The sequence below is a fragment of the Electrona antarctica genome, assembly GCF_951216825.1.
Source record: "Electrona antarctica genome assembly, chromosome: 1".
Taxonomy (NCBI): Eukaryota; Metazoa; Chordata; class Actinopteri; order Myctophiformes; family Myctophidae; genus Electrona; species Electrona antarctica.
The window spans coordinates 49000531-49021679 of record NC_136806.1 but is presented as its reverse complement, the minus strand read 5'-3'; the positions used below and the strand labels follow the sequence as shown (position 1 = coordinate 49021679).

The 21149-nt window shown below is 44.5% G+C and overlaps 1 protein-coding gene across 1 annotated transcript; it reads left to right on the top strand.

The window, feature by feature from the left end:
• Positions 1-3739: 3739 nt before the first annotated feature.
• Positions 3740-20407, top strand: eda (ectodysplasin A). Its single transcript, XM_079500247.1, has 8 exons — positions 3740-4334; positions 13341-13443; positions 16046-16084; positions 16386-16562; positions 17153-17178; positions 17315-17366; positions 18598-18728; positions 19452-20407. Exons 1-8 carry the CDS (start codon positions 3903-3905, stop codon positions 19710-19712), a joined length of 1221 nt encoding a protein of 406 aa, XP_079356373.1. The 5' UTR covers positions 3740-3902; the 3' UTR covers positions 19713-20407.
• The last annotated feature ends 742 nt before the right edge of the window (positions 20408-21149 follow it).

Here is a 21149-nt window from a genome sequence, read left to right as displayed (position 1 = left end):
ATGTCTATGTCTCATGGACATAAATCGACAACAGACATTACTGGAATTCTTTGATTCCTTCTTCTTCTTCTTGGTGCATTTACTGTATTTATTATAGCACCTTTCTCCGAAGTGCTAGTGTGCAGAAGGGTGTTGGAGACTAAAACCATGCGAGGCGCCACCAACCTGCTCATCAGGATTCAGTGTCTTGCTCAAGGACACGTAAACACACGGCCAATGCAGGAGGAGCCGTTTGATCGAACCGGGAACCTTTCGATTCCAACATGGCAGCTCTAGCCTCCTGCGCCAGTGGCGCCACCGAGTGTTACTGTGATCTGAATAGACAAAGAACTGAAGCTTAATGAATTGCATCTATCTACCTTCATGAGGTACAGTGGATGATGAGTGGGTAGCACTTTTTCCCACGCAGCAAGAAGGGTGGGTCGTGGTTCAGGTCAGGTCCCACTGGGGGGCTGATTGGGGCCTCTCTGTGTGCAGTGTGACACCCCCTCCCCACACAGAGGATTTCCTCTGGGATCTCCCATTTCTTCCTGAAAACCAGAAGACAGACATGCATGTTAGAAACACACTGATGCCAGGGAGACCGGAGGTCCGTAGAGCTGGAGCTGGTCACGTTGCGATGGAGAATGGCTGGCCGATGCTCCTAATAGTTGGGAAGGGTTAATCACGTTCAGCATAGCGACCTGCCATTATGCGTTCATTCTTTCTACTTATACATTCTTATACATTTAGCAGATCTGCATGTCCACAATACAGCACGATGGGACACATTGTGAGCTTGTAGATCGGCAAATTTCACTGCACAACTGTGTGTACAAATGGAACCAAAAAAACCTATTAGTCGTTATTGTGGTATATTAGCCATGTAGCCAATATTTTCACATAGGGGTCCCCCAAATGTTGTCTTCTGCGTTTTCTAACTAATATGAGCAGTGAGTGAACAACTATTGAACAGCACCCAGAGAGCAGTTGGGTCTTGCTCAAGGACACTTCAACGCAAAACCGGGAACCTTCTTGAACCCTGTGAGTCATGGATGCCCCCTACCTGGCAGTAAATAGACTGCAGTGTACATGCACTGTTCAGTCAGTTCCATGTGGGACAAGAAGACAGCTGTATTTCAGTGATATTGATTTATGGCTTGGCAATGCTGCCCTTCAGTGGCAGATGACTAGAATGACTTTCATTGCAGTTCAGTGGGAAGCCTTGCAGTATTGTAATGCTGTGGTGTCGATAGCAGATAGCAATGGCAACTTAACCATATTAACCCTGGTGTCCCCGTTTTTGACACATCTTCAAAGAATGTATGTATTTTCAAAAACAGCAGATCTACAAGCTTACAACGTGTTGCATTGTGGCGTGTTGTGAGCTTCTGGATTGGCTATGGTCGACAAAGCATATAGGGCTCAAGTGGTTAAAATATCTGTTCAAGCTACTACAGAAAGACTCAAAAATCAGCATCTTTACACGACAGCCATTTTTGCATCCCAGTGTCTATTGAATTCCAAGACAGTAAGTAGCGTACCCTTCATTCTGCTCAATGACGTACAGATAAATCACTTAATAACAACTTAAACCCCGGCCTCCTTATTGTGGGGAAGGCTTTTGCAGACACGTTGTGAGCTTGTCGATCTGCTATTTTCTGCGAAAGCCTTCCTCACAAATAACAGAAAACGGAAGAAGACACTAGTTTAGAGCCCTGAGGGACTCTGGTCAGCCAGGGTTTTCAACAGGTGGTCCGTGGACCACTGGTGGTCCATGGAGGTATTGCATGTGGTCCCTGACCAATGACCATGCATGTAGTAATGTCGGATTTGTTGATTTTTCTTTACATTTTCTTTCCAGTTGGAGGTCAAGAAATTCAACAAAAAATAGAATCTCAAGAGGGGGAAGTGCACCGGATTGTCTGGTTGAGTCATTATTATTAGGAAATTATTAGTAGTATAGGGTGCACGCACAAACCCAGGCATTGGAGAGCCTAGTGCCGCTCAAAAATGGCAAACCAGAGGAACTGATCATTTTGCAGTGATCTCTCTCTCTCTCTCTCTCTCTCTCTATATATATATATATATATATATACAGTATGTTTGCATTATTCAATAATGACTGTCTGTCTGTGTAAGAGCACAACATGATGAGTGTCCCTCTGTGTAGGCCAGGACAAGTGCACGCAAAATGTCAGAAGTTGGCCAAAGGAAATAAAGACAGATGTTTTGTGGCAGCTGTCTGAAAAATAAACTGAGTGGGCAATCCATCAAGCCCCGAGTTCCAGCTCTGCTTAGTGTACAAGTTTCATCATCCATGGCTCAAGGACAGAATATAATCCACACAGCCTACCTCTGGTTCCCTGCTTCAGAGATCAAAGTGTCTGCGTCTGAAGAGAACAAAACGAAAGTCCAGCTTTGAATCCTCAAACTTGAGAAAACACGGTGTCACAGTCAATCTGGTTATAACCATGTCCTCAGCTGGCCCCCTTGGTACCGAAAATGTCAAACGGTTTCTTGAGTCGGGGTGACTGACGCATGTTTAGAGAATTTGATGTTGTTGTACACAAGGCCGTGCTGTACTCCGAGTGATCATTGCTCCCCCACCCCCCCCCCCCTCTTCCTGTTATCATAACGTTGAGCCTAACAGGGTCCGCATGTAATTAGATGTAATTGTGTACATGGGTATGTATGGTGGGTCTCCTCTATACAGTATGTATTCTATATGGGAATGTTGGAAGAGCTTGACGTTGTTTATCGATATCATGATGAAATGATCCTTTTTGTTTTTCTTCCACGACAATATTGTGAAATATTTACCGTATTGAGATTTATACTTCATTTTTCATCTCGGTGGCAGGCCAAGGAGGAACACAAACAGCATCCATGCCCTCCCTGCATCCCACCTCCCCACACCACCCACACAACACAAAGAAAGTGGCAAACAAATATGACAATGAAAAATAGCCTACTTGGCACCCCCACCCACATAAAACACATAGGTAAACAAAATGTATCAACAATTATGCTCTCAAAGTGGGCCCTGGGGACAGGGGGTCCCCAGCAACACCAGGAAACGGTTTAATTTCACGATTATTTAACCAGCTACAGTAGAAGTTAGCCCTGTGAGAGAATAAGAATGAATATTCACATCATACTGCATAGGTTTCACTCTCGCCACTGTTATATCCCCACCTACAGTAGCCTATAGACAGCTGTCAGTTGACTTCTGTGTTAAATCTGATCTAACAACAAACATCTCCGCTTACGGAGGTCCTTGGCACAAAATGTCAAGGTCTCCGGCCTAATATATGTAATTTTTTGGGGGTCCCACGCACGCACAAACTATTATTAAACAATGAAAAGACACGTGTGTCGTGTGGGGGAAAATAAAAACGCGTATGCTATACATGCAGGCCAAAAGAACGTCAGTGATTCAGACAATACATGTAATAACGGCCACATAAATGAAGAAGCCAGAATGATGTGGGGAAATACGAGAGAACTCCTAGAAAACCTGTGAATGGTCTGTCTGTCTAACTCTAACAGAAGCTTTTTTGCTAAAACTACATTTGTCCAGTAGGTGTCGCTAAAACACTGACTAACATAGAGGCAAACCCCGCATAGACATTTATCTATGGAGAACCTATGCCCTGGATTGTAATTGACCCGAACCAATCACAGTGTTCGTAGGCGGGTCTCCATTGTTACTACAGATACACGAACGAGTTTGCACCACCACCACCGACCTGACTGCAGGGCTGCACCTATCCTATGAGCTCCTATGTAGGCGCCGTCCGGATCTTTCATAAGCTTTTCATGAAGACCCGCTCGCACGAAGACAACACAAACGACCCGATTATGCCGAGATAATAATAAATCAATAAAAGTACTTGTACTTTTGCTCTCTACACCCGATAATGGCATGCGATGGTTCTCCCAAGCAGGACTTCGCGGACGAAGTGATGCCCAGACCCCCTCCGTGCACATGCAGCAACAATAAGTGCATGAAGAGCAGGAGTTCAACAGCCGGCACCACCAGCAGCAGCAGTATCACCACCAGCACCACGAGTCTGATCTTCTTGGGATTATTCATGCTGTCGCTCTCGTTGCACGCCGTCACGCTAGTCTGCTATTTGGATCTGCGGTCCGAGGTGAAAAGGGAAATATTCCACCAGAAAAGGGACTCGGCGATGTTGACACTGGGCGGAGCGGAGCTGATGGCCGAGCCGGCGTTGAGCGACTCAACGTCCAGCAGCGGCGGCAGCACCAGCAGCAGCAGCAGCAGCAGCAGCGGCCGTGGAGGAGGAGGAGGAGGAGAGGGAGGAAGAGGAGAGGGACACGGAGGAGAGGTAAACATCTTCCCCATCCCACAACCCGAGATTTAAGAAGCCCCCCAGTAGGCATTTCGACATTGTTTCCATTCCGATCAATGCGGAGACGAGACATGTTTCGTGTTGATTCACCTCTGCTCACTTCTCCTGTTCCATAATGCGGGTGTCAGGTTGTGTAGTGTGTTCTGTTATGGCATGTTTTTCTGGGCAGAGTGTCTTACAGTAGCTTGTCCAAATAATGATTCCCTTTCCCCCCCCCCTCCTTCCTTCCGCACACCGCACAGTTCAGGTGCTGCTGCTTGCGGATCAGTTTCCATGTCAAGATTGCCTCAAACATATTTTGCGAATAAGTAATGCTCTCCGCGCGTTGCGTGTGATTCAGACTTATTACAGCAAGGAGGAGGGTTGGCTAGAATAAACCCTGGCTGTGGTGCTGCATGCTGCTGTCACCTGGCCAAAGCTGTGTCAGCCTGTGTGTCTGCCTCTGATACTATACTGTGTAGGACAGTGTGATTCTCAAACTTTTGAATTTCAAAGTTTGATATGCACAACAGGCAACAAACCATGTTTTAATCTGGAACCCCAATTTACACTATTTGCCTGTAATTACACTGTAATTTACACATTTGCGTTAATTTAACTGAGTGTACAAATGGAACCAAATGGACCCTTACGGGTTAATTTGGTTCCATGTTCCCCAATTTACATTGTAATCGACTATAATTACAATGTAATTTACGCCAACTAAAATCATCTGCGTTGGTTCATTGAACTGAGAGTGTACAAATGAACCCCTTACGAGTCCATTTGGTTCCATTTGTACACTCAGAGTTACAGACCCGTAAAGGTTCAATTCGACCCCTGGTGGTCCCCGGGCCTGATGTTGACAACCAGTGGTGTGTAGTAAGACACTGTAGTACAAGCCAACTGAGCCAAGGGGTCAACTCTTAAAAGTTGAAGAGTTTAAAATGTTCAACTCTTAAAATTCTTGCCAGAAAACGGTGTAGACTATGGTCCGACAAATGGGGAAAGGCCTACTAATGAAAAGTTAGTTAATAAGGGGAAAAAAGGAAAAAAGCTGTCTTGTCCTAGTTGCTCCAAACCACACAGATCACTGTGTGATCCACATAGAACATGGATTATGATCCTCATACAGTATCTTATTCACACAGATGGGGTCAGTCGGTGTACGTGATGGAGCAGGTGGAGGAGGGAGGGAGGGGGGGGGGGGGGGGGGTGTACTTAATTACCAGCAGGTGCAGCGCCCGGGGGCTGATGTAAATTCATCAGGGCTGGATGCCGGGCACTTGGTAACATTACTTGGGCCACGGCCAGATTCATCTAACATACATGTGTTTCCTTTTCTGGCACTGGACTGGACTGATCAAAATGTTTATTCTGCTTTACTCGTCTGCGCCTCAGGTTAACTGTTAACCCCATCCAATTTAATTCATTAAAAAAAAACAATCCTTTGCATTACCTGCTCCTTTTTAGCTCGTATGTAATCTGTGGTGAAACCATTGATTAGGCCAATATATCTATTCGGAGCGGGTAACTGAATTCATAATTTTAGTGCTGATGGTCCTTGCTTCTATTGAATGGCAAGCGCCTTTTGAGGGGTTAAAATAATTCAGGCTACAGTCAAGTCGTCTTTAGATAACTCACTGACACTGTGGCATCTTTGGCAAAGCAACCAAAGATGCTGACGATCAAATCCCAGATCCCAGTTCTGCCTCATTTTCCTGTCATAAGGAGGCAGGCAACCCGAGGGCCCTATTCATTTAGGCCTTTTCATTTAGGCCCCACAATGTCCTTTGCTAAGCTTATTTTAGATAGTGGTGGTTTTCCCGGTTGAACCCGATTGAGATGGGTTTGGTATTCAGCCCAGATGGAGATGCTTCATGAGGTGAAAGACTGTGGCCCAGCTGTAAATATTTAACAGCGCTGTGATGCTGTCCTACCCAGATGTCTGCATTAAACAACTCTGATTACACATCCCACAGTTTACATAGTTGGAGAAACAGGAGCATGTGGCATTTGGACGTAGAGGCCGCACTTGTTAGCTTTTGAGACATTTACTTTGAAGATTTTTTTTTATAGGCCTAAACATTGTTTATTGGATTTTTCACACAAGTCGACATCAAAGGCACGTCAGAAGCATCAATGAGATTCAATGTGATATGCAGGTATACAATCAAGAATAATTGAATACGAAAAGTCTGCATAGAAAAACAAAGACTAATCCCAAAAGGAAAAAATCAAACATAGGTAAAGCAACAACAAACAAACAAGCATCCACACGACATGCTACACATACATACCACAATCTAAATATATTATGAGACGTTACAATGTATAGCAGTGTAATCTCAAACAAACATTCCAAGTTCTGGTTAAACTAAAATAAATCTTAAGTACAAATAGATTGGAAAGAAAGCTTTCTAAATGTCATAAACTGCTTTTTCTTTAATACTGTATTGATTCTCATATGCTACTTCAGAGGGAGAAGGACACCAGCTGTCTCCCTGTCCCTTATATGCTGGGAGGGCAGAGTCAGGGTAGAACTCCAATCTGTTTTGCAAGCTCCAGACTCATGAGGAAAGAACAGCCCAAACACTTGTGCAAGGATGGATGAGGCCAAAACACAGAGGGTGGGTTGGGTGCAGGGCAGGCAACACTCTCGCCCAGTGATTAGAAAATGGGAGTTTCGTTACTTTTCACTGGGTTGGTTGGTGTCCAGCACGGATCAGCCTCGACAACTACTACAGTAACTCTGCCCCATAGTTCCTCTGGTATTTCTGGTTGTAAGTGCTCCTCCTAAACAGCTTCAAGTGTTAGAGATGTGAGGCGCAAAGAGAGCATTTGCTCATGAATGAGGTCATGCTGCTTTGTGGGTAAAAGTTTTATAAAGAAGCCAAAAAGGTGGGGCCCTCGGAGAGATGGGGAGAGTAAGCTTCCACAATGGAAAAATATGAATCTGTAATACCTGAAGAATTATGTCTCAAGACATGGCTAAATCCTGACTGAGTGTAAAACTAAAAATGTACCTATAAGGAACAATGTTTCTGATAGTTGTTGAAAGGATGCAAAGCAGTCCATGATTACTTCATGTAAATAATTTATTTTTAATGTCAAACTCTGTTTGTCTGTTAGGACTTATGTTTTTCTTTCCGTTTTTGCTTAGCTTTAGTCGACAAAATGTAGAAATAACTTATTTAATTAGCTATAGATCATACCTTCTTATGAACCATGTAAGTCTTTTGCTTGTTGTTGGAAGGACTAGATAAACCTGATCTCAAGCAATTAATGGCTAATAAAACTCCAAGCTCAGGATCTATATTTGCCCCAATGCTACAAGTTGCCTTGGTGCATACAGGTAGGGTGTGCTTTTAACAGTGTTAGAGACCTCAGAAGTTGTGAAAGGATGGTAGGGACCGAATAAGGGAGTACTTGCTTGTGTTTTTCAACTAAATGCAACATAAATCCTTATGTAAAACAGTTTCAGTAAATTGAATACCTGTTTGCGTGTTAACAAATGTTAATCTCATACTTCTGAAGAGATACAAGTAGCCGTAGAATTTCAAGGTGGCATATTTTTGTCTGATCCGAGTCGAGTTTAAGTAAAAACAAAAATAGTTGCCAAAATGAATACCTCTTCATCTTGCCAGAGAATGCAGAGTTAACTTAAGGCATGATTTGTGACGAGACAGGCAAAGGTAGCGAAGTGTTTTTCCTGCTGAAACTGGCATTTCAGCACTCCTCCAACTGCCAGAGAGGGAACAGGAGAAGGCAGGATTTGTGGCAAACCAAGATAAGGTGGAAGTGTTCTGGAGCCTAAACTGGCACTTGAAGCATTTCCAGATCTGCTTTTAGTGTAACAGAGAATGGACATTACATAAGAAAGTGTATGGTAGGTCACACTGAGGTCCTCGGCCTCCAATCCAGTCACGCCTTCGTAGGCAATTGAAAGTATGCCCATGTGACCACCTGGATTCAAACCAAACCTCTACTTGCTCAGGGGAAGAGAGATGCTAGGCTCCTGGGGTACAGGCAGGGCTACTCTGCTATATCCCCCCCCCTTGACCTCCGCCCAACCCTACCGGGAAACCCAATCCGGAATGGATGAGTCCCCAATGTGACCACCTGAATTTGAACCCGGGTTTCCTGCCTAGTGGGAAACCAAACAAAGGGGATTCCCCCCCTCGGCCATAGGGAGACATTAGGCTTTGATATGACTCTGCCACACCACGCCTTCAAGTGATTTGTAAAGTACAAATGAAATGGATTGGAGGATTAGTCTAATTAGATTGTCAACCCGGACTTGAAAAAGACTGAACCCTTTTAGTAGGATATTGATCCACGCACATCTTAACACGATGTGAAAATATCAAGTCGATGACACATCTCTGTCTTTGATCCATTGTATCTGTTTTGAGACTAATGATTTAAAGATGTTGGCAACGTAATCACAGTTCTTCAATAATATGCTTGTCAACAGGATAAAACTAGTAGAAACTCAGACAATCTGAAAATCAGTTGTCATGCCCTACTTAAACAGTGTTTTGCCTCCAAAATCTAACACAGTTAACATACTCACAGCATCGTAATTAAGATGCTGTATTTCCATTTGGGTTTTTTTATCAACACAGGTAGTGAAAGGTCAAATTTCTAAAATGTAAAACAGAAACCTATTACTGTACTTCAATTCTCAGTCTACAGCATATAGATCTGTGGCCTGCTCACATGTATAATTAAATATGTTTCCTTGGATTGCCTGTAAATTTGCTATGGCTCCGTTGTTATGGCTTAGCAAAGTGTGTCATTTGATATAACTGCCAGCTAGCAGGACCTTACCCGCCACATAGATGACGTCTTAAGTTACCGTTTAGGATCTATCCAGTGCTCTGCTTTGAGAGATTGTGATGGATGCAGCATAATTATGCAGCATAATTATACATACATAAGCATTAGGGCCGTCTCCTCGATAGTTAATCACTAATCAATTGGTTTGGCCTTCGTCAGACCAAGGCTTTATTAGTTGATTTAGTAGTTGTTGGTTTTTCTGCGTCCCCCCCCCCCCCCCCCCACATGCATGTCTCTTGTAAACGCTACAACACATCTAGGCCTGATCCTTTCATTCTGCCAGTCTATAACTTTAACTAACCAGTAGTCAACTGTCATTGGGAAATTCAGTTCTCAACGTCACCAACATGAAATGGCTGCTCTGCATGATTGTATGCAGTAAACATTATTTCATTTGTTGATTCAATCAATCAAATCAATTTGTGGACAAATCCCTATGACTCTTAGTCAACTCAGAATGTCTTTAGTGGAGGATAACCCTAATAAGCAGGAGATGCCCGTTTGTATACGTATGCCGAGAAGAATGCCTTAGAAATAAGCCTGCGAATGGTGGTAGGTCATGGGTTTAAGTCTACAGGCCCTCTGGGGGAAATCTGGGCTGTGGAAGAGAACAAACAACACTTTCCCCTTCAACAGCCGCAGTTAATGTGCCCTTGAGCAAGGCAATAAAGCCCAGCTGTCTGTCCAACGGAGCTATGAGATTCCCAGCACTGAAAGACTGCGGTTGCGTTGCACTGGTCAGGTTCCAGGTGTGAACGCGGGACCTTCCCTGCTGGAAAAAAAACAGCAAGTGTCTTTCTTGTCTTTCTTAACACAGGGTAAATAAAAGTTAATCAAAAAAAAACTTGTTTTAGAAGAATGATTAGCTGCCTTTAGTTCAGACACTGTCGATTACTTAAGCTTAAGCGTTTTCTCATAACCAGTATATGAAATAATCTCTCCTCTGATGTTTGCCTTCAAAGTCTCACAAAGAACAGATGCTGAAACATCTGGAGTCTAGTTAACAGCTATTAAAAAGAGTCAAGTTTGATGGGACATAACGTCCTCGGCAGCCTACATGCGCTGGGGGGCGCCAGGGTGTGCTGTCAACCCCATCAACATCTGAGTTAATTGTGACCAGGGCATGATCAGATATAACAACAGTATCGTATGAACACACACGCACGGAACGCGCCCCGTTCCTATCAGGAGTTGATCGATGTTGTTTAAGGTGTGATTGGAGCCAAAGGCAGATGAGTTAAAAGCACCACAGAGACTGAATCATCTTGGCGGACCAAGTGCAAAGCCGGGTCAAAGACGTTGCACACCCTGGCAATATATATATAATTATTTTATTTGAAGCTGATAAGTGATAATCCCCCCCCATCCCCCCATTTGTTGGACAAACCGTGCGAGCACAAAATTGCACATCCCTGGAGTCAGTGAAATGTAGTCATATCCTCGGAGCAACGGGGAAGCATGTCCTCGGCGCGCAGCAGCACCCCCCACACACTTTGAAGATTTAAAGGGCCTCTAATTAATAGTTTTTTTTCCCTCTCCCGTGCTGAACAATGAAAGGTTTACTCAATAGTTGGCACTTGGCATACATACCAACACATTGTCATCCTGATTTACTGTAACTCCGCATGTCTTTGAAGGGTATAGGAGCTGTAAATACTATAATGGCATGAAATGAAGCAAACAATACCACACGGTTCCAAAGGCAGTCTTATAATAGGGCGGGAGAAAAAAGAAACTCCTGTGAACTTTGACTTTTTTTCCCCCCGTCTGTTTATAGCTTCCATGTAATGTTTATTAACCCATTCAGGCCTGACGTCGAAATTTAAAAAAAAAAGTTTTCTAAATCATGACAATTTTTGGAAAGATTTGAGGCACATTTTAACGATTTTTCAAAAATAGCAGACCTACAAGTTCATAGCGCGCCACTCGGTGGCGCGCTATGAGCTTGTAGATCTGCTATTTTTCAATAGCTAAATTATAACAATGTTTAAAACGCTAACGCTAACGTGACATGGATGCGTTCCAGGTCTCAATGGATTAAGGCACCAAACAACGTACTAGCTTGGTAGTAGCCTAGCAGATTGTTTGTTTGTTTTGTGTTTTTTTGATGGAGCTTAATCTCGGGGCCCCGAAAATTGGCCGTTGGAAATCGTGTTTGGCTGTCAGAACAGACGAAAGTGTGATGCCATATGCTCGAACATACACCCAGAACCCTTTGAGGGGTAAAAAGCCCCCCTATATGCCAACAGCTGGAGTGAAGATGTGGAGACAGACACCTGCACACCAAATGAACAGCGAACGTCGCTGCTCGCAGGGAACATCTGGAGGCCTGTGTGTGCCGATAAACCGTTCCAACACATAGCTCTGCATCAGGATGGAATTCCCGTGCTTATAAGGTCAGACATGGTTGGCGGCTGGTCAGGGATGTGGACTTTAACTACTTTCAGCTTGCCTGACACAGCCCTGGCGGGGGTGAGGCTGGGTGTCTGTGTGTGTGTGTCTGTGTGTGTGTGTGTGTGTGTGTGTCTGTGTGTGTCTGTGTGTGTGTGTGTGTGTCTGTGTGTGTGTGTGTGTGCGTGCGTGTGTGTGCGTGTGTGTGTGGGGTGGGGGTGGGGGGGTGTTCGACATGATACAGCTCATCCCTCTCTGGGGGGGTTCCACATCTGAGTTGAGGTATAGACAAGACCCGAAACATAACTTTTCCTGTCTGTCTTCCTATGGGTCTTTCAGTGGCTGGAGCGTAAAACCACACAAAGAGACAACGAGGGGTCACCCCGTATTCAGTAGACTGATCTGTTCATTGTTGCCATTGAGGTTAAACTACTATGTTTATTTGCCTGTCACAGATGGAGAGACGAGGGCCTCGTCGTTTGGGGGGATCAAATTGGGTTTGCACCAAAATTGAAATAAAGAGGTGAAAGTGTCCGTCAGCAAGCCTGCCTAGCCTGCTGCTCGGTGATTCATTGGCGAGCAATAGGATTAAATGATACATCATTATTCATCATTATTTGATTCAGGCTTTCGGTGCCGCACGTGTCAATGCTCCGGAGATGTCAGTTACACAAACTCTGAGCAGATGTCCAGTACAATAACAGTTATGGGCCTATTTGTCCTCAGCCATTGACAGCCTTTATGTCTACACTTCTTGCCATCACTCACCCTGACACTCCAAAGTGCGACCGAGAGTGATCTCCTAAGATTGCGAGGCTCGACGAAAAGGCGGCTGGGTGGTCTTGTTGTGTACCAGCGTAGAGCTTCTTTTGTCTTTTTAGTCTCGTTCTGGGAGCTCTCCCAAAGATGTGATCACACACTGGCTCTCTAACAGCATGTGACTTTGAACAATAGGACTCTGCTACGTTTTTTGGGGGGGAACGTCGAGTTTTGCGGCGAAAGCGTTTAACTGTCGGAGTTGGTCGCGTTTGCATAAGTGTCGGGCGGTTACAGTGGGGTCAGGGCGTCCCGCGGAGTTCATGTGAATGTAAGTCGACCAGAGCCAGTCACATAAGAACACAGGCATGTGGTTTGTCCTGCCACTCACACCCCCATGGGAACACACCCCCCTGCTGTAGCATAGCCCTTCCTGTTTTTAGAGATGAGCTCAGACCAGCTCCATCAGATCCTTTCTTCACCTCCATTTATTAGCTTATTCATGCCACTTCTGAATAGGGTTGGAACCAGGTGCCACATGAATGGGGTATTACTCTCAGATTAACCACAATTCATGTCCTCCTTTTGTATAAAAAGGTGAATTTTAGAGCAGTCGTGCCCAGGTGACTGTCTCAAGCGGCAGAGACACAGACAAAAGTGACTTGGGTTACAGGATAGGTTACAGCACCATTGGGACAGACAATGGCTTGGCCCCGAATGAGTATGTTTGGTTGGCACTGTCTCGCAGCTTTTCAAAAGGCCCAAGTTGTCTCTGTGTAAACATTATACCCCAAGAATAGAGAGAACACTTGTAATGTGGCTCTCACTCCTCAAAATGTACTATCACGTTTTTCTTTTTGTTACATACAATCATTAATCCGCTTAAGCTTTCTCCAGAATACTATTCACATTTAGTTTTCGTCTCCGCTAAATCTCTCTCAGTCTTGGACTATTGTGCAAAAAAAAAATAAGTTTCCATCCTCACTTGTGTTTATTTTTGTTGTCTTCTTTCAGCAGGAGAAGTTACTACACCGGCATAGTGACTTCCACGCCACAGAAGACAGCCGAGGAATAACTCAGCGATCAAAACGGAGCCCAGGCAAACAATCAGACTCTGGTATGGACTTTATTTTGTTTTGTTTTTTCATTTCTTTTTATGGTTCAACCACTTTTTCATCACTTTCATCTTTCTTCCTTTGGTTGTGAGACCGTGGTTACCTTGGCCCCCATGTCCCCACAGTAAACCTCCCGTCCACTTCTGTGAAGCTCCAATGACACAATTCAAGCAGGAGACAGACTTCCAACGTGTATCGCTCTTTTCTGTGTCCAATCAGTCAATATGGAGCTTCAATACCACAGACCTTGCATTGACGTCAATACATCATATATTATACCATACATAATGTATGTAGCTTATATTTTAAGAACCATAGTGTCCCTGTTCCGTAGCAGATCTACAGGCTGACGAGGAGTCACAACGTGATGCCTTGTGAGCTTGTAGAGCTGCTATTTTTGCCAGAGACATTTGGTTTAGAGGAAAACAGGCGAGGGCCTAATACAGATCCCTGGGGGACTCCAGTCAACAAAGTACAGGGTTTAGTGGTTAAATACATCGACCATACATTTCTGGAGAATAACAAACGTCTCAGCTGGACACATGTGGACACACACTGTACTGTAATTTATGTTTATTTAGAGCCAATTAACAGTGGATCCATCCAGCAATAACACTTGGTCCGTGACTTCTCTTACCATTGTTTGTTTGGGGTGATTTGCTCTAATCCAAAAAGCTGTCTTATGGTGGATTTAAGGCTCTTACATTTTTTTGTGCAAACAGTTTGTTAATGGTTTCTCACTTTTTTGTGGAATTGATTTTGTACTGCTCGGTGCTTACTTAACAAAGCAGCTCCACCGCATAATGTTGCTCGGTTTATAGAGCAAAGGATTTAATGGAATGGGATTGATTATTACTTGGATAGCTAACAAGGCAAACAGAGTTTGGGAGACTTTTCACCAATTTGAAACAGACAGCGAAGCCTGTGTTGATTTCCCACTCTCAAAATAATATCAATTCCCTGAAATATCTTTTGAATCGAAGTTAGCCCGTATAGACTCGGAACTTGGAACCGGCAGTGTTGTCACTCTGGCCCGCGACCGTCGGAAGATAAAGACACAAATTCATAATTTCTTTTAGTGGAACACGCAGTCGTTTCAGGGGGAACCAGGTGGCGATTTAAAAAAGGAAAACGCTGACGGGCTATCAACTCGGAGGCAGAGAGGCTTTGATGGCTTTCATTAATTTTCATTGATTTGATTTATCACAATCAATAGCCCAAAACAGAAAACCATATGGCCAATATGCTCAAACTTTCTTGTAGCCTTTGTTTAGAATGTGAGCTATGCAAATAAAACAGCAAGGCTTTTGAAGTCCCATGTCTGAGTGCAACAAGTGCAGCATGATCACAAGGCATTCCAGCGTCTGTGGCGTGACACTGAATACTTGGGGGGAAGTTTAGTGATTGTGTTTAAATTAGAAGAAAAAACTCACCTTTGAGACTTTCTACATAAATCAGTAAAGTCCCGAGCCCTCTAAACACTAATCATTACCAGGTCTCTCCTCTCTGCTCACAGCATACAGACAAAGGCTTTTGTAATCTCAGCCTTAGATCTGTGTGTGTGTGTGTGTGTGTGTGTGTGTGTGTGTGTGTGTGTGTGTGTGTGTGTGTGTGTGTGTGTGTGTGTGTGTGTGTGTGTGTGTGTGTGTGTGTGTGTGTGTGTGCGCGCGTGCGTGTGTGTATCACACGCGCGTATGTATGCACACGTGCGTGCGTGCAGCACAAGTGTACACACGTGCGTGCATTCTCGGCACTCCTAACGGGCACCAGATTCCAGATAGGGCTGCTCGTTAAGAGAAATCCATGCGGATGCATCCACTCATTTACCCAGAGGAGAAACGCCGGCCATATGTTTGAGGGTCTCAAACTGTGAGGTTTTAAGGTTAAATGGCCTTTGTAGTTGTAATGACATGGTAAACACAAGAACAGCGAGACGGCTATTTGAAAAGGATTCCTTCAGCTGCGCACACAGCCCTGCACACGCACAGATGCACACACAAGTGCATTCTGTCTTTTCAAGGCACTGACAGAGATGCCCTCACCGAAACACATGCAGTCACTCACTCGCGTACACACACACACACACACACACACACACACACACACACACACACACACACACACACACACACACACACACACACACACACACACACACACACACACACACACACACACACACACACACACACACACACGCAGCTGTAAAAGTAACACACAGTCAAGCAGACATGCGCACACACCGCCGTGTACACACACTTTCATCTGCATTCCCCATCTGGGCCTAATTCAAAGAAAAGGATTTTGGCAGGATGAAGTATCTCTCTAATGATCTTCTCCAGTTCCACTGCCTGTGAATGCTTAAGGCACTTGTTCATACAGAGGAGGTGAAACCACACTTACAAATTACTACACTAGAAGATACCACAGACTGACATACCTCCACTCAATTGCTCATTGCAAGCACATCTGAATCTGTTATTGTAGCCTGTTTAGTGTACCTACACGCAACGAGCTGGATACACTAGACGTTATCTGAGATGATAATTGTTCAGGAGACCATTTCAAACCTTAATCACTTTGTTTTTGTTCGTTTTCTTTCAGAATCAACGGGAAAGGAGAGAAGGAAAGGCAAGAATAAAGGTAATATGAAGTCCAGCCTGAATTTCTTCTACACCGTTGCCATTGATTAGGTCTCCCGCTGCTGCCTGCCTGCTCAGCGGCAACACACCGCCAATGTCATCCAATATCGCAATCCAATAACCGTCTTGGCTCACAGTGAATGTTAAGCATCCAGTTTCCTGTGTTTCTTCTATCCTCCGGGAAACCCCAAGCGAACCAAACTGAGCCCTTATAACCTCCCCTCTTGGCCTTTTTTAAAGATTTGTAAAAAAAATAATTGACTGACTGACCCTTTTGTTATTTTCTTTCTCAACCTTCCCAGGTGGCCGGAAAAGGCCGGGTGCGCAGGGTCCCCCAGGCCAGCCAGGCCCCCCGGGGCCCCAGGGGCCACCGGGCATCCCGGGGATCCCTGGCATTCCAGGCAGCAACGCTGTGGGGCCAGCAGGACCTCCCGGACCCCCTGGGCCTCAAGGGCTCCAAGGCCTCCAAGGAACTCCAGGTATATACGTTTTCTTTTGTGTCATTTGTGTGGTGTGTGCCATACCGTAGTTCAATTGTTCAAAGATGATTTGAACCGCCAAAAAAATAGCAACTTATAAGCTCACAGTGCATGTGACACGCTGTCGCTTTTTTGCACGACGCACTCGTGCGACAAAGTATAAAACAGGGCTTACGTGTTGCTAGTTTTGAAATTCACGCTACTACATTCGCCCAGTTTAATAATTAGATGACGCTCCTCACTTGCTGGAGGCAGTCACCATAACAAGTCACAGTGCTTGGTGAATAATCCACTGACTGAGAGAGGTTTGGACTTGGTTTGAGAAACAGTCAGAGATTTCAGCACGCAATCTTGCACAAGAAAAGTCTTCCCCTTCCCACACTACAAGAGGGGTCAAGCTGCCAGAATCAATGAACTCATTGTCATCGCATTAAGTGATTTCGGTGCAAGATGTCAAACATTGTGTGGGAATGCAGTGATCAGGGCTTTATACTATGTCACTGGCTGTTTTGTTTCAACTGTCATCTCTTCCTTTTTCTGTTGTTGGCTACGATATGACGATCTCTCTCTCTCTCTCCCTCTCTTCTTAGGGGCTGTCAAAACAAAGGAATTCCAGGTATAGTACGTCATATCTTTAAACACAAACTGTATCCCATGTGGAATGTCCCTAATTGAATGGAATTGTGATCATTTATTACTCATCATTGTTTCATCACCGATTGTGTTTGATCTTATTTATTGTTTTTTCACAGCCCGCAGTGGTTCATTTACAAGGACAGGAAACCACCATCCAAGTAAGGGAAGGTAAGGACAGAAAGCTAATGTTAAATTCATGAATGTAATCTCTGTTTATCTTTTTATATGTTCGGCTACTGTTAGCATATCTACCCGGTTCTTTATCCGAAAAACAGTTAAAAGACCACTTCGCCCATTTTCAGCCTATCTTTGTATACTTGGTCTGCACTACTAATGCTCATTATAAGATGGCACCATTTCTGTCTACTCGTTCTGTGTCTCAGAGGAGGGCTGTGGACAGTTCAGAAACCTGCCTACCAGTGACATCGTTGGTAGGCAGGTTAGGTTTGGCTTTTCAATGGCTCTATTTCAGCACGCTAACTTTTCAGGAAGAGAAACACTATAGTTTCTATTACCATTGATGATGTCAAAGGTAGGCTGGTTTCAGCCAGTTCAGTCCAGAGCCCACCAATGAGACAGAGATTGAGTAGATGGAAATTGTGCCTTCTTAAGCATGAGGTTAGTCCGTTGCTCTCCCCAGGCTGGCAGAGGGAGTGTAGCACCCAGGATTAATTACGCTAATAAACAATTGACACTGGGTGAAAAAAATGGGTTACAAACATCCTGGGATAAAAAAGGAAATTGTGCCATCTTATAATAAACATTAGTTTGGACCAATTATATGAAGGTTGAAAATTGGCGATGTGCTCCTTTAAAGTAGGAGTGAAAATCTGCATAGTTTAGCTGTTTAGGGTTAGTAATGTGTAAAAGGTAACTAACTAAGCTAACTTAACACAAATGTGAATGCTTGTCTTTGTTCCATATAAGACGGAAGTTATACTTTTTTATCAGCGTTAGTGATATTTTAATAGTTAAAACAGGGGGTTGTTAAAAGAAAAAATATATTCATTGTGTGTATTCATTCACAGGGGTCTCCCATCCCTCCAGCTATTTAGTAAACAGAAAATACATTTTCAGGGGGGTTGCCAATTTCATTCCGTCGGGAGAGAGTACCCATTAATCAGCTCCAATCGTATAGTGTTCCAGTTCCAATGTTGTGTCATCAGTTCCAATTTCACTTTTCTGTCTTACATCCCGTATGCGTTCTCTCTCTCCTGATCGGATCAGATCGGTATCTCGATCTGAAAACACGTGTTCTTGTTCACTAAAGGGGGGGGGGGGAACTCCTGTGCACTGAACAAACACCCTACAGCAATGATGATCACTATCAGAACATAGAACTATCAGAGTGTTCTTTCTTTATTGACAGCAGCCTCTCGTTTCCTGTCCTGTCTCCTAGACCTCTCGGAGGGCGTGCTGAGGAACTGGAAGACGGTGTCCATCCACCACCGCGTCTTTAAGATGCACTCTCGCTCCGGAGAGCTGGAGGTGCTTCTTGACGGGGTCTACTTCATATATAGTCAGGTAGAAGTGAGTACGGTCCTGGACCTTACTCTTATACAGTATATTACAGCAGTGACTCCCTACCTTTAGAATTCCAAGGACCCCCCTCCACCCAGTTTGTTATGCGTTAGGCCACAGACCCCCGTTTTGATACAATTTGTTATCTCTGGGACCCCAATGTATTTTTTTTACTCCGAGAACGTACAAATGGAACCAAATGGACCCCTGTCAGAGAGCATAGAAAATAGAACCAAAATGGACTCGTGTCTGAGATCGTACAAATAGAACCAAATGGACCCTCGCGGTCACAGGTCCATTTGGTTCTATATACAGTTACAGGCCCATACGCATCCCTTTGGGACCATCGGAGGTGCTCAGAGCTCATGTTGAGACAGCAGCGTTTTACAGCCCTCAGTCAGCCATTCTGGCTGTTAAGTTCAGCCGTTCGGTCACACAAAGCTTCTCTTTTTCTTTCTTTTTTTTTTTTTTAATGTCTGGCCATGAACCGTTACGATGTTTAACATGAGGTATTTAAATCATGAATTAATAAATAACTTAATAAATCTCTGTTTCTCAGCCCCTCTCTTGGCCGAAACTTTAACATTCATAACTCAAACCACTGGGCCACATTCCACCGCACAATCCCTATAAATTTCAAACCGAGCGGTAAAACCATCAATATGAACTTGTCCTATTACTCGTTCACGGGTCTTATTGTATTTTATGTCTTCCTGCCCTCTCGTTCCCCAGGTATACTACCTCAACTTCACTGACATTGCCAGCTACGAGGTGATGGTGGACTCCACGCCGTTCCTGCGCTGCACCTGCAGCATCGAGACGGGCCAGCGCAAGTTCAACACCTGTTACACGGCTGGGGTGAGCCTGCTGCGCGCCGGCCAGCGCATCTCTATACGCATGGTGTACGACGACACCCTCATCAGCATGACCAACCACACCACCTTCCTGGGGAGCGTCCGGCTTGGAGAGTCACCCTCTGCTGGACACCACTGATAACTACGCGTCTTTTGCCAAAAAAAAAAAAAAAAAGAAGACCCACCACACTACAGCGCTGGTTCTCAACGTGGAGGGGCGGGGGGGTGTCTAGCGGAGACCCCTACGGTGTCCTTGAGCAGGCACGTGCACACATAAGACACCAAAGGGGGCTTGAGCCCCTGCCCTTTCTACCCGTCTGTAAAACAACTGCCCTCTCCAGACCATGAATGCAGCATTTACTATGGTGGAAGAAAGAAATGCAAATGCCGCTCCTTTCCATGCCGTACCCGAAGGCAGCGTTCAGGAGAATTGTTTTTTTTCCCGCGACCTCTCCTGAACTGGTTTTGCATCTTTCTTTAGAAATATATGTCGTACGCTGCCTCTCCAGTAGATAAAGAGTGTGGGGTCGTGCCCCAAAAATAGCTGATCCAGAAGCTCTCAACGCGTGGCAGCACGACACGCTGTGAGCTTGCAGATCCGCTATTTTCGCTAGGTTTGTCCAAAAGTGCCCGTTCCGGAATTTCAGCCCCTGCCTCTCTAACACCCTCTGCACGTCCCCGTCCTTGCGGAGTTTCCTGGGGGTGGTCCTCAGCTAAATGGACCCTTTATAGGTCTGCCACTTCCAGAATGTACACAATGTAACCAAATGGACCCGTAAAGGGTCTGTTTGGTTACATTTTGTACGGTAAACTGAAATTAAAAAGTGCTCGAACCAGTGTGCAAATGAAGTTTCCCTCCCTCCCTCCTTGTAGCTGTTTCAAGGATTAATAACGATTAGATTTTGTTTAGAAAAGCGACATTCTAACGAAAACTATTGCTCACGAAGTTACGATGCCCTTTGAGACCCTGTTCAGAAGATACTGGCCCTTGTGTTGATGAGTGTGAGGAGTGACTGGGGGGGGGGTTTGCCCTCTCGGTTCCGTCTTTTTGGGAGAAAAGAGAACATTTGGAACAAGGACAATAGAAGCTCTTCCCATGATGTTGGTTCCGTGAGAAATAACGACAAGCTTTTAACAAGCCAAAGGTCCTTTTCTCATCATTGGAAAAATAAGAGTTCTTATTTATAGCTACGATTGTGTTTCAACACATAGACATCTCCCTTTATATCAAGGAAGGACACTGCGCTGACAGATACTTTTATATTAACGTACCTTAAGTGCTGTCGAATGTTAACCTTGTATCTCCAAAATAAAAACTAAAGAAACATATATTCAGATAATAATAAACATTTGTACCGTCAGATTGTAGAACTTGCCTAGTAGAAAATTAGCAATGAGAATGAATGGGGTTTCACGGATTCCAGGTTCCTGGAAAAATGACTCACGACATACGGAACAAGATTACGTCAACAAATCCGTCAACATTGGAGTTATAAGGTTTTCACATGACAACAGCACTATGTTTTTGCGCACATTTGCACTACAGCATCCCTGCAGAATATCAGAGTGATATGTT